Here is a 13,537-nt window from a genome sequence, read left to right as displayed (position 1 = left end):
AATTTATTAGTTAATGAAATAAAGCATAAGCAGTCAGTGTATCCCACAGAGACTTTTCATTGCATATTAACTGTAGAAGTCGTGTTTCTGCATCATTACTTGTTGCCGTCGGTGCCTTGAAGACACAGCCTACGACAACACTCGTTAGCAGCACAGTGCTCGGTTCCTCCGTCCAACGACTGTTCAGCCTTAATCCCCTCTCTCGCTGCATCAGGTGTACTCCCTTGGTTATATTGCTGTCGCACAACTGACTGGGCACCAGAAAAAAATTCAACGACAGCGTCAGGCTATCGAGGAGCCATAGCGTGGGCTCCTGATATCGTTTAAGCGTCACAGACTCACTACAGCCAGTTTTTGTATTTGTTGCTGCCATATCGGTGTCTTGCATCGACGTGGGAGCCGAGTTCTTCCATTCAACACCCAAGAACCGCTGCAGTCAATGTCTCCACTGCATCAAATGGTATCAGAGCTCAGCCCCTCCTCCTTCGTCAACGGCATAACGCAAGGGGCGAGGAACGGTCCTACGAACGGAAAGGTGCGAGAGGAGATCATAAAGCAGATGCTCGACATGGTGACAGAGATGCAAGAAGATATGCTACACCTAGAAAAGGAGGTAGTTGGTTTGTCAAAACGAATGGATGGAATCGAAGATCGGTTGGTCGTTCTTGAATCAACGATGGAACAACGCGCATTTCCAACACCAACGCCAGTAGCAGATTCGGTTGACAGCGCAGCAGCTCGCGTGAATCCCATCTTCGCGAAAACAGGCCAGCCGATGCACCCTCAGCGTGAATCCCATCTAACAACAGATAACCATGCCCTGCTCCACAGTTCAAAGGTAAATGAAGGAAATGAGAATGGTACTCAAACAATAGACCATCTTGAGTTGCCAACAATGGATAATAAGGGTGTGAATGCCTATCCTGAAAATAATATAAAGTCTGGGGGTGTGACATCTCTGATGCGTCTTCTTGAAGATACTGATTCAAAGGGACCTGATTACTTAGACCTTCCATTAGTCGAAACGGTTTGGGAGTTGACTGCAAAAAATATTATTATGGTTTCAGCAATGGGGAATGACGGGCCTCTTTATGGAACATTGAACATTCCAGCAATAATTGATCTTTTGAAGTTGTTTGGGTTTGCTTTTGGGAGCAAGATCCTGAACGGGGATTACTCTATAGACGGTGAGCAGAGCTACTATGCATTCGGGGCAGATATAGTGAAGTTTTCAACAGGTGGTCCAGTTTTTGGTAAACATGCTTGTATTGTTGGTATTCTAGCAAAACCCTTAAGACCGCGTGCTGGAGGGACAAAATTTCAGCCTGTGCCTCCAAGGGGTGACATAGCAGATGACACAGACGGTCAAATTCAAAACAAATCTACAGGCTTTGATTTGGAGTCGTCCAGGAATATAGATACATGTTGTCTATCATCAATGTGTCTGATTTATATGCATATCGTGGTGACAACAAGTCGTCAGAGCCAACTTCTTCCCAACCAGGGGAGAATGATGAAGAGCAAGTCTGGGACGTCCACGAGCACAGAAAGCACGAGTCGGACCGCCCCAAATCCAACAGCAATCAGCGTTTTGATCGGGTCCAAGGATTGGACCCGAGACCCAGATCCAGCAAAACATTATTAATACCCTATCTAGGGTTTCGTGCGAGAGGAGGAGAGAATATTCAAGATTGGCAGCAGCCGTATTTGTTTTTTTATCAGCAATTTTCCCCTTTGCCTAGGACTGGTTTTTCCCCTTCTTGGTTTGACGTCATTTCCTTCCTGCAGATTTTCCCTTTACATTTATTCTTTTTGTCATTACGTCTTTGTTGTTTCTGTTTTCCCTTTGTTTTGTTATTGCCTTCAGCTGGCAATTTATTAGTTAATGAAATAAAGCATAAGCAGTCAGTGTATCCCACAGGGACTTTTCATTGCATATTAACTGTAGAAGTCGTGTTTCTGCATCATTACTTGTTGCCGTCGGTGCCTTGAAGACACAGCCTACGACAACACTCGTTAGCAGCACAGTGCTCGGTTCCTCCGTCCAACGACTGTTCAGCCTTAATCCCCTCTCTCGCTGCATCAGGTGTACTCCCTTGGTTATATTGCTGTCGCACAACTGACTGGGCACCAGAAAAAAATTCAACGACAGCGTCATGCTATCGAGGAGCCATAGCGTGGGCTCCTGATATCGTTTAAGCGTCATAGGCTCACTACAGCCAGTTTTTGTATTTGTTGCTGCCATATCGGTGTCTTGCATCGACGTGGGAGCCGAGTTCTTCCATTCAACACCCAAGAACCGCTGCAGTCGATGTCTCCACTGCATCAAAAACATATGCATGCCATGTTCACATTGTCATAGTTCTATAAATACTATTGCGTATGTCATACCGATAGTGCATATGTGGTGCTCCTATCTGTCTCTGTGACATGTCACTGGAGTGTGTCTTGGTTAATAGTCCTTTTAAGTAATCCATAGATACAGAAGTATTTGACCGGATTGACCTCCTGTTTCAACTTTCAAGTATTGAATCACATATTTACCTGATGCTTTCATCATTTTGCTGATGCTTCATTTGATATTGATTAGCAGTCAGGTTTTATAAATGCTACATCACTATATTGTATTATTCTTGTTCTTTTTCTTGTGTACAAATTTCTCTTTTTGTGAATTACATTGCAGCTTACAGTTCCTTGTAAAATTGATGATACGATAATCCATATGGATTTATCTTCGTGCATTATTGGTGATAAAGTGAGCATTGACAGCATGAAGGTTGAATTGGCATGTCTCTATTATCTAAGGCTTCCTAATGAAAAATGTTCGCGTGGTAATTAATCCACTCTTCTCTTTTTTTCTCTCTGAATTTTCATAACCATGTACAATTTCTCTTTGTTTGGCAGATGCAATAATTCTATGTGAATATTCATGAGGTTTTACTTCATATCTCTATGTGACCTTTTGGATTTGTTCTGTTCTGCCCTTCTGTTGTGTTTAATTTCAGGGATGTTACCGATTATTCATCTTTTGAAGTGGAATGGAAAACCTTTGCAGTCATCAGAGTTGGTTGGGCAATTCGAGGACTATGTTCATGGAAATGGCTGCATTGAAGCAGTTGTTAGTGGTATGCATGTGTCAGACTAAACCTTTGATGTATGCCTGTTTATGATTATTAGTTAGCATCCTGTACGGATCTTAAAAATTTGTAGACCTCATACATGTGTTGAATCTTATGTCGGTCAGTTGAAAATCCTTCAAGGTTTTGTTTAAAATCAACCCACTAAAGACATTTAAAGCTTTCAACTTTACAAAGCTGTTTTTCGAAAGCTTTTTTCTATTTACACTTCCAAGAGTGGATTTTCTTGAAAATGTTTTCTATTCTTGTTTTTGGTTATTGGTGGATAAGAGGGAGATTTATTAGCATTGAGTGTGTGTGTGTGGAGAGAGAGAAAGAGAGAGTAACGCTCCAAAATCTCGAACTTGTAAACTTTTTAGGAAAAATTTGAAGCTTTGCAATCAATCCTTTTTGAGAGTTTAAAATGGTAGTTCAGTGAAAAATAGTGTTTGAAATAACAACTCAACGGACCTTGAGCGTATTACAAGCGAACTTTCTTTTACACAATGGATTTGTATCTCCAAGCAAGCATTGAAACCACATAAATTCAAAACAAGGTTTTTGATAATTAAAGTTTATACAAAAGAGTGATTTCAAAAGAAACCCTTATACAAAATTACAAAACGTGCTCATGAGCGAAAAAAAAAAAAGTGGGATCTTGATTTCATCACGTCATCGCGCCATCGCCTGTGATATACACCTAATCATCACCTATACCCCATAAAATGGGTCAAACTTGTAAAAAATCTGGTAGGTGCATAGATATCAAAATTCAAAACAAGACTAATATATGTGTTGTTTCTTTCGTGATGTGCAATTCATAATAAGTAAAATGAGCATAGTAAACTTGTTTCGATAATTAACTGACTTCAGGGTACACACAAGATAAACGTAGAAACAGCTGAGATTGTTCGGAGGTTTCTTATTCTATGTATATTGATACCTCGAACAACTAGCTGAGTCCGCTTCTAAGGGGATGACAAATGACCGAGAGAGAACTCCTTAGAGGTCACTTGTTCAAGGGGATGCATCCGAACTTCTGCAGAAGTCACTGAGATCTACCACCTAGGATAATTTTTGGTAACCCAGTCCCTTAACTAACTCTGATGATTGGGGACACCGAGCCATTGCTACTCGAGGAGCATAGTTGTTAACAACTTGTCCATCAGAGTTTTTGTACCATCCGATTCTTTTTCTTGATAGAATAAAAAAATAAATGGCTATGCCAGGTTTTATTTTATCTGACAACCCATTTAATATGCTCTGGTCTTTTAAACCAATTGCCTATGAAGGTGATAATCACCATTTATGTGATTTTCTTTTAATCATCGTGCATTGCCACACTGCGAGGTTATTATAAACTTCCTGTTCAATCATCGTAGTACTAACATGCCGTGCATGTCTGATAGTACCACTACGAAGAAAAGGATATCGGTTTCTCGGAAATAAACTCCAACATTATTTAAAAATTCCAAAGTCTCGTGCTTTATGCTGGGGAATATCCGATTCATTTCGGATACCTAAAAGAAGGACCGAATGTACGTACCACCTAGGGTTACATAGTTGAAGCCTTTTCGTTATGTTGGTTTGAGAAAAAAAAAATTCAGTTGCGAATGCGCAAATGCTTAATACTTGTTTTGCTTTTCGAGGCAGCGAACAACTCGAGCTTGCATGTAAAATCCTTTTTAAAAATAGTGACTCGGCGAGGATAAACAAATTTGTGTCTTTAAATACATACACGTGTAATCTAAATTAGACAGGTGTACGCAAAACTGCATACTTTATAAAGTTATATATGTATATAGAATACATATATTATTAAAGCATAGGCTTGTGCACATTTCAGCACGACAACAAAGTAAATGACATAAAGCAAGGCCCAATGTGTGAAACCACACATCAAGCTAAATAAATTACATAAGCGAATGCATTGATAAAGTAAATGACATAATTTAAATGGACAAGAATACGCAAAATTACGTCATTGAGTTAAAAACATATATATATATATATGTATATATATAATATAATACTTATAAGTTAGGAGTATTCCGTTATTTGTTCTTGTATGCAACTTTTTACTACCTCGGAGATGGTCTAAATCTCTGATGATTTCGAGAGTAAGTTCTTAAAGGCTCGTGCCTTGGCAAGCGTGTCGCGTCCGTTGTGTCGGTGTGGAGCACTAAAGGGATTATATTGGGCTGCATAAAAGATGTATTTAAAACTTTATTTTAGCAGACGAGGCGACGATCGCGTCGCACGTGTCAAACCTGAATCCAGTTCGAGTTGATCGGACTGAGCCAGGCCCGGTAGAAGAAATTGAGCCAGCTTCGCTAATAAGCCGAATAAGGCAGAACGAGGCATAAAAGTCAGTTTTGGTTCTGCAGGGAATCAAGTTGACTAAGTTTGACCAAGCCGAACTCGGTTTGACCTAATCGAACTTGGTACCGAAAAAGATGGATTGAGCTGAGTTCGGCATTTGCCAAATTCAGTTTGGCTGAGCCAAGTAAGAGGCAGCCCTAAGCTGCCTCTTGACCAATCCAGGTTCTGGTAAAGAGGGGGGGGGGGTGAGGGCTCGGCGGTTAGGCCGAGCCGCACCCGGCCTGGGGTATAATCGAGGTTGGCGTGATTCAAAAATAGGGAGAAAATGGGTGAGAGGGTTGACGTCCGGGCCCTTTTATCGTAAGGTAGCTGGCCCTTGGCCATGCCGGGCTCGCTTGGACTTGATCCAAAATAAAAAAAATAAAAAACTGAGCTGGGCTCGATATTGACCGATTTCAACTCAGTCGGGCCTACCTAGCGTGGCTAAGCCACTGCCGTAGGCAGTGGCCAGCCCACAGTCGAGCAAGCCACAACCGAGCTAGGTTCGGTTCCTACGCAAGAGAGGAAGAAGTCGAGCTATGCTCGGTTCCTGGGCAAGAGAGGAAGCGAAGGGAGGCGACTTGATGGTCCGTCTCTCCTGTCCGATCAGGTAATAGGGAAAAAGAAAAAAGCAGAGGCAGGGGCGATGGTGCCTCTGCTCTGGTTGAAATCGAGGCCCACATAGAGAGAGGTGGGGGTTTTCGACTACTCGAATGTAGAGGAAGGGGGGAGTTGCATGGGAGGAAGGTGGGTGACGGCTTTGGCCGCCCTACCTAGTCGGCACCCAAAGGTCACAATAGCAGCCAGCGGCTGTTGCTTTCCTTTAAGAAAACAAGGGAAGAAGGAGAAGAAGAGAGGGTGCTCAACACCCTCTCTCCTGGCGAGCTAGAGCCACCACTGTTGGTGGCTCTGGTTTGCCGACGAAAAGCAGGGAAGAAAAGGGAGGGCGACGCTCGAGTGGTGCCGCCACCTTTGAAAAAAAGGGAGAGAGAGAGAGAGAGAGAGAGAGAGAGAGAGAGAGAGAGAGAGAGAGAGAGAGAGAGAGAGAGAGAGAGAGAGAGAGAGAGAGAGGCTCAGGTGTGGCTCTGGAGTGGGAGAGGGTTGGGTGCTCTGGCGTGGCTCCAATGTGAGAGGGGAGAAAGGGAGTCAGGAAGGAGAGAGACGAGAGGCTTAGGGGACTCTTGCTTTTGTAAAAAGAAACCCTCCCTTGGGGGGTTTAAATAGACCACGGGGTGGGGGCTGCGACCCGGATCCGGGTTGGATCCAACCTGGATCCAAACAATGTTTTTTTTGAAAAACTTGAGTCTTATAGAGAGAGAGAAATTGAATGATAATAATTTTTGATAATAGAATAATGATAATAAAGGTAGATTTTACCAAAATGACATTGTTTTAATGCCTCTTAGATAAGTCACATGCAATTAATTATCTACATTTTAAAAAAGTTCATGTATTTTGCAGTTTAAAACAGTGAACAAACATATGTTTTTTTGATATTTTGGAAATACTTCCGATATTTGTGACTATGTGTACATTTATCTAATTTTAAGTTATATGTATGATTATATATCATAAATTACCCTTATATGCTACTTTTTAAGTATATTATGGATTACATATTTGTTATTGATTTTTATTAAATTAAATAAAAAACCGTGACTCACCCGAGTCGCTGAGTTTGTTCGCAAGACTCACCGATAGAAAATGCCCATCCAATAACGTGTCCTCAAAAATGCCAACCATGCATTAAAGTGAGTAATAGATGGTGGTATGGAAAATGTGTTTTTTGTTTGTTTTTCTGTGAAATCTTTTCCTAATTCATTGTTTTTCGATCTTCACAAATTATGTATTCTGATTTTCCTTGTGCAGGTTGGATTCATAAACGTTTGATGAAGTTATATGTTGATTATTGCTCTAAGATCCCTGAATATCCCAACATGAAGTTGCTTAGGAAACTTTACAATTTGGAGGTGTGTATGGGTCTTTTTGGTGTTCTCTTTTTCCTACTGTGGTGTTGCTGATGATTTTTTGTGTCATGTATTTTTTTGCTTTTTGTTAATTGTCCTTTTTTTTTCCTCCAAAGGTTTCTGAAGATGAAGTTAGTGTATCAGATTGTGAACTGGAAGACATATCCATTTTACCTTTTTTGGATGCACTATATGACTATCCAGTGGCTGTCCTGGATTTATCACATAATGTGTTGGGTATGTAGTTTCTGATATTTGCTTTCACTTCATTTAATCTTTTTCATAAAAGCACATCTTTGTCATATATTGTGTATAATTGATTAATTGGTCACATTTATTGAGTTGAAACTGTTAGTAGGGCAAAACTGAAAGACAAATGTTAATCTAATCTGTTAATTTGGACCTTTTGACAACCTTTGGATTTGCTTGTTGGTGTTTTTTGGTGTATGCGTGTGGGTCTGGTCTTGGCAACAAGGAACATAAAAGTTTTGTGCTTTTCTGACATCTAAGAATGCAACTCGAACAATTTAAGGTGGTATTATATAATCATTGTAATTATTTTACTCAACATTAACCTTGGCTTAATCTTGGTTGCAGAGACGGATTTATGACAGCATTAATTTGAAGTAGCATAATCATTCTTCCAAGATTTAGGGGACATAATTTTGGAACCAGTCTTTTTTTTTTCTCCCTTGAACTTGTCATAAGTATAGACTTGAATATATTTTTGTGATGCATTTCCACAATATTCCCTTTTAACTGTGTTTCTTTTTCTATTTGATATTAATACTTTTATTATTGTCTTCAAAACATGATAAATTCCAGGCTAGAATTGTACTTGAAAAAAGTGGTTTATATTCCATGGTCTTCAGTTTCTTTACCTGCAAGTGAGAAGAAAAAATAGAGAAGTGGAGAAGGAAAGAGCGTATGAGAAAGAACGAGAGAGAGAGAGAGAGTTCATTGATCCCTCTTTCTTCTTTTCATTAAAGCTGTTACTCAAAGTGTACAATGTCCACTATGCCCTTTACTACATAACCTAATTTCAAGTACATGGAAGTCTAGACAAAGATATAAGACAATCAACCATCTTGGACAATATCAGCCACCTCTCCAAACTCCCCCTTAAGTTGGGGGTAAATATGTCTATCATCCCCAACTTGCTTGTCAAAGCCACATGTTTTGTTTTGCAAACAGTTTTAGTATCAGCCAATTGATCTTGAGTCTTTACATAGGAGACTTTGAAAGTCCTATATTCAATCTTTTCTCGGCTGAAATGGCACATGTATGCTTTGTCCTCTCATGGTAGACCGGATTAGTAGCAATATGCATGACTGATTTCTTGTCACTGTTGAAGAGATTACTAGCATTGTCCAAATCTATTGACTATCCTTACATCTCATTTTCATTGTGTAAGGGGCATTTAAGTCTTTGTATTTATTTACCTTAGTAGTACTCACTCTCACCGATATCGGCAATATTTTGAAAATATCACGAGAAATACCGTTATTTTAAGGTAGCCGATATTAAAGGTAATATCTTGTGATATTTTCAAAATATCATTAGATGACAAAATATCACAATATTTTTTGGGAAAAACACTATTTTATTTTATTTTAAGTTCATTTCGTATTTTTTGTTTCTTTTATATTTTAAAACCTTTAAAATATGTTTATTTATATTTTTGGAAGAAAAATAATGCAAAACTTATTATTTTCTTTGCTTTTTTGTTGTTATTTATATTTTTTTAAAATTTTTAAACTCCCGAGATATTATCGAGATTTATCAACTTTTGAAAATCTCTCCGAGAAATTACCTTTAACGATACAGGTGACTATGGTACTTAATAAAATAGGAAAGAGGGGGGTCAATGGATTGATGTACTCTTTCCCTCCCCACTAACTCATTGCATTTTTCTCTCTCTCTCCCTCTTCACTAACTTGTACTTCTTTCTTGTTGGTGGGACTATTTCAAGTATTTTTAATGGCTGAGATTGAGTACTATTGGGTCATTTTTTGTATAAGGATTGCATCTGAAGTGCTGTTTTAGGGATTGCTCAACATTTTTTTGATGTTATGGTAATTCTTGCTTGACATAGTAGAGGTGGTAAATGTGTTTCAAGGTGTCGACTGTGTATTGATTGCGTATTTGGTTGTTTTTCATTGATCTTTAGCCTATTTAAGGTCTGTTTAGTGGCGCTGAAGGCAGTAGTGCTTATCTTGGTGCATTTGTGGATTGTGTATGCCTACACAGATCATCGGTTCTTGTTGACATCGATTTGTGTGTTGGGTATTGTGACTTGTGGCTGTGCTTGGTATGGTATCATATTTGGTTATTTGGTTGCTACTGTTGTTGGCTATGTGCAGACACTATATTGTAGTTGGGGTTTGGGTGTGAAATGGGGGAGGAAGATCCAATTCAATTTACTCCTGTAAAGCTTCACGGAACCAACTACTCATTTTAGTCCGATTTTATGGTAGCAGTAATTAATGGAAATAGATTAGGAGGGTATCTTGATGGGACAAACGTGAAGACACTATATTGTAGTTGGGGTCATATATCACTTTTGCAGTGCATGTGGTGAGTCAGTTTATGAGTGTTCGTAGATCTTCTCACTTGGCAGCACTGTTAAGGATCAAGGATCATCAAATATTATTAGAGACACTATGCATTATGCTCTATTCTTTTTTGCTTCATCTGCCTTACAATTGATAGATTATTGTGGTGCTGATTTTAGAGGAGTATTCTAGGACATGATTCCACCACTTGATTTTGTGTATTTCTGGGAAATTATTTGATATCGTGAAAGAGTAAGAAGCAATAAAGAATTGCACTCTCCACAACAGAGGTAGAATATTTTGCCATGGCTCAAGTTACAACTTAGGTGATCTGGCTAAGATGGTTGCTGGGGGACATGGGTGTTGTCATTGAAAATGCAATACCTTTGCATTGTGACAATCTGAGTGCTATTCACATAGCAAAAAACACTGAATTCCATTAGAGAACCAAGTACATTGAGATAGATTATGACTTCGCTCAGAAAACTTATAACTTGGACAAAACCATCTCCTTGTCATATATTGGGACAAGTCAGATTGCATATTGTTTTGCCAAAAGTTTGCCCTTAAAGACATTTCAACCATTTTTCTTTAAGCTTGGAATGATTGTGTTTCATTCATCCCAAGTTTGTAGGGGAGTGTTGTGAAATGTAATCTATGTATTATAGTTATTTTGTGCTACCCTCTTATTCCATGTACATATGTTTATTCTTTAGGGGCACTTTTGTATTTTAACCATAGGGGACACCATTTTGTGTTGTATCCTCTATTCTTTTTTGCAAAATGAAGTTTATTCTATTGAGTGTTCCTCTTCATCTCTCTTCTGGTATATCATTGGCTTTAATAAATTTGAGCGAAAGATTCTGACCTTGGTCGACAACCACACATTGCAAGTTTTCTTCATTAAACCAAGCTTTTTATAAATAGAAGTAACGAATGAAGCTCGTGTTACCTCTTACTCTCAAAATTCCTTGCACAAAGGCAATCTCAGTCACAACAGTCAGAAACTAACTATCAATAGTCTGAACTAACAAAATACTACAGCGTCATGACTATTATGACAACCTAATATGGTTGATACCCTTGATGCTCTTACTGCCAGAAATAGTCACACCAAAACTTCATTAACACTTGACCAAATCACCATAGATGACACCCAAACCAGTTTCAATTAATTGACAACTCAAAAATAGCCCAAACATAGCCGATCTTAACTAACTAGAATCATCAATTGGCTCAAAATGCACATATTTCTCTAATTTGGCTCCAACTCAACCCTGAATCGAGAAAACAATAAAAGTTTGTCGAAAATTCAATACCACTCCGATCTTCACGATTTTTTATTCAATGAACTTTTAAAATCAAGATCTATCGAAGCCGTATCTTACCCAAAGTAATCTCCAACTTTTGTGGAAACATCATCTTATTGGCACACAAAACAACTTAAGACCAGATGCAGGACATGATTTCATTATTATATATGGGTTCAGCCCATCAAGTTGCAGATTGTTTCACCAAGAGCTTGTCCCTAAATGCTTTTTGGAAATTCCTCTCTAAACTTGGATGATTGCGTTCACATCAGCTCAAGTTGGGGGGTAATATTAATGACTCTATGTATATAATGTTGTATCCATAACGTGTATTCGGTCATTCATTAGTGTAGTAGGGGAAGTTTGGTAAATGTTTACTCCATACTCATGTAAAAGTCAATTGGCATGTAACTAGGTGTTTTTTAGTGACAAAATTTGTAAGCCAAAGTGAGTCGACCCTTATAACCTCATATCTTTTCTCTGTGTAATGATGCTTCTAGTATTCTTCCTCTCTTCTTGCTTCTTCATCTATGCAACTTCCACGAGTTGTTGAGTTTGTATAACATTCAATATATATTATATATCATAGTCACCTGTATCGTTCAAGGTAATTTCTCAGAGATATTTTCAAAAGTTGAAAAATCTCAAAAATATCTTGAAAATATTAAAATTTTTAAAAATTAAGTAAAAATACAGAAAACAGAAAAATGAAAGAAGACTAAATAAAGACCTTAAAATAGATAAATGAGCAACTAAGTTAGCAACTAACAACTTCTTTGCTTTTCTTTCCTTCTCTCCATTCTCTCTCTCTCTCTCTCTCTATATATATATATATATATATATATATATATATATATATAATCATGGTCACCTGTATCTGTCTGGATAATTTCTCATCGAGGTTTTTTATGGAAAGATTTTCAAAAAGTTGTTTTTTCTCAAGAAAATCTTCAGAGTTTAAAACTTAAAAAATATAAATAATAATAATAAAGATAAGAAAATAATAAGTATTGCATTATTTTTCTTGCAAAAATATAAAGAAACAAGTTTTAAAAAGCTTCTTTAGTACCATGTGTGTTTAGAATGCACATGTGCATAAGTCATTTAGACAAAGTCTATATTTGTATTTCTAATTTTTTTGTTGTTTTTTGATTATATCATAACCAAAAAATGCATTCAATAATTAAACATTCTTGAAAGTAAACGTACCATTATGTGCTTAAATTTCTTAGATAGCAAGAAAATTCTATTGATTAATTGAAATATTCATTTTCCATTACATTTTCACTTCAGGAGATGGTTGCAACTTCTTCTTGATGTAAGTCCAATCACAAGAAAATATAAAGGAAATCTCCATAGTTCACCATTTAAAATTTTAGCACTAAAAAATGGAAAATCTTCAAATAAAATCTGTGTATTGATTTTCTTATTGTGATCATGATTTCCATCTAATTTGTTTGTTTGTTATCGGTCCATCACAAGCTTTGGCCATACTTATGGTTGTCTGATTTAATTGACACCTTTTCTAGGCTGGTCCATCCATTAGTACTGTTGATCCTTTGGCACATATTGGTTTATCAAATGAGTTTTCTGATTCACACCTTTTGGTTTTCAAGGATATTTTTTATCAATGCTCATCCTGATTAGAAAATTCTATCATATATATATATTTATGTATATATATGTATATATGTGTCTATCTATGTAAATCCGCCTGTGTAGTTATACACTGCCGGTCCCAAGCCCGGATAAAGGAGGAGGGTTGCGGTAGGCCTGTGACAGCCAGCATAAAAACTTTGTCATATCCTATGAAAATGAACCAATATGAGAATTTCGTTGGGGCGTTCCCTACTGAGCGACGCGCTGTACTCTCTAGGCCCGGAGGCAGTGATAAATGTGCAAGGGTTGCTAGGTCGTCGCCCAGAAGCGACGCGTCACACCGGCGCCCGGGTGTGGTGTCAAATAGGCAAGGGTTCCCTCACTTTGTTGGACGGGTGGGGGTAAAGAAGTTAGTCCAAGACCATAAAATTAGGTTAGCCACTTGGAACATAGGGTCTTTAACTGGTAAGTTGGTAGAGTTAGTAGATGTTATGTGTAGGAGAAAGATTGATATTTTATGTCTTCAAGAGACCAAATGGGTAGGTGAGAAAGCTAAAGTGATAGAACCTTGGGGATATAAGATTTGGTATACAGGAATAAATAGGAATAGGAATGGAGTAGGGATTGTT

General features: G+C 38.1%; 1 protein-coding gene across 1 annotated transcript in view; it reads left to right on the top strand.

Annotated features, from left to right (window-relative positions):
• Window positions 1-13,537, top strand: part of TSK (tetratricopeptide repeat (TPR)-containing protein) — an 85,166-nt gene that overhangs the window by 21,566 nt on the left and 50,063 nt on the right. Inside the window, exons 10-13 of the mRNA XM_089993315.1 lie at window positions 2,684-2,831; window positions 3,006-3,125; window positions 7,347-7,447; window positions 7,561-7,681. Of these exons, the coding sequence (XP_089849441.1) occupies window positions 2,684-2,831; window positions 3,006-3,125; window positions 7,347-7,447; window positions 7,561-7,681 (490 nt within the window). The remainder of the gene's footprint in view (window positions 1-2,683; window positions 2,832-3,005; window positions 3,126-7,346; window positions 7,448-7,560; window positions 7,682-13,537) is intronic.

The sequence above is a fragment of the Nuphar pumila genome, chromosome 2 (genome assembly GCF_984573655.1).
Source record: "Nuphar pumila chromosome 2, dmNupPumi1.hap1.1, whole genome shotgun sequence".
In the NCBI taxonomy this organism is placed as follows: domain Eukaryota; kingdom Viridiplantae; phylum Streptophyta; class Magnoliopsida; order Nymphaeales; family Nymphaeaceae; genus Nuphar; species Nuphar pumila.
This window is presented reverse-complemented; position numbering and strand designations above follow the sequence as displayed.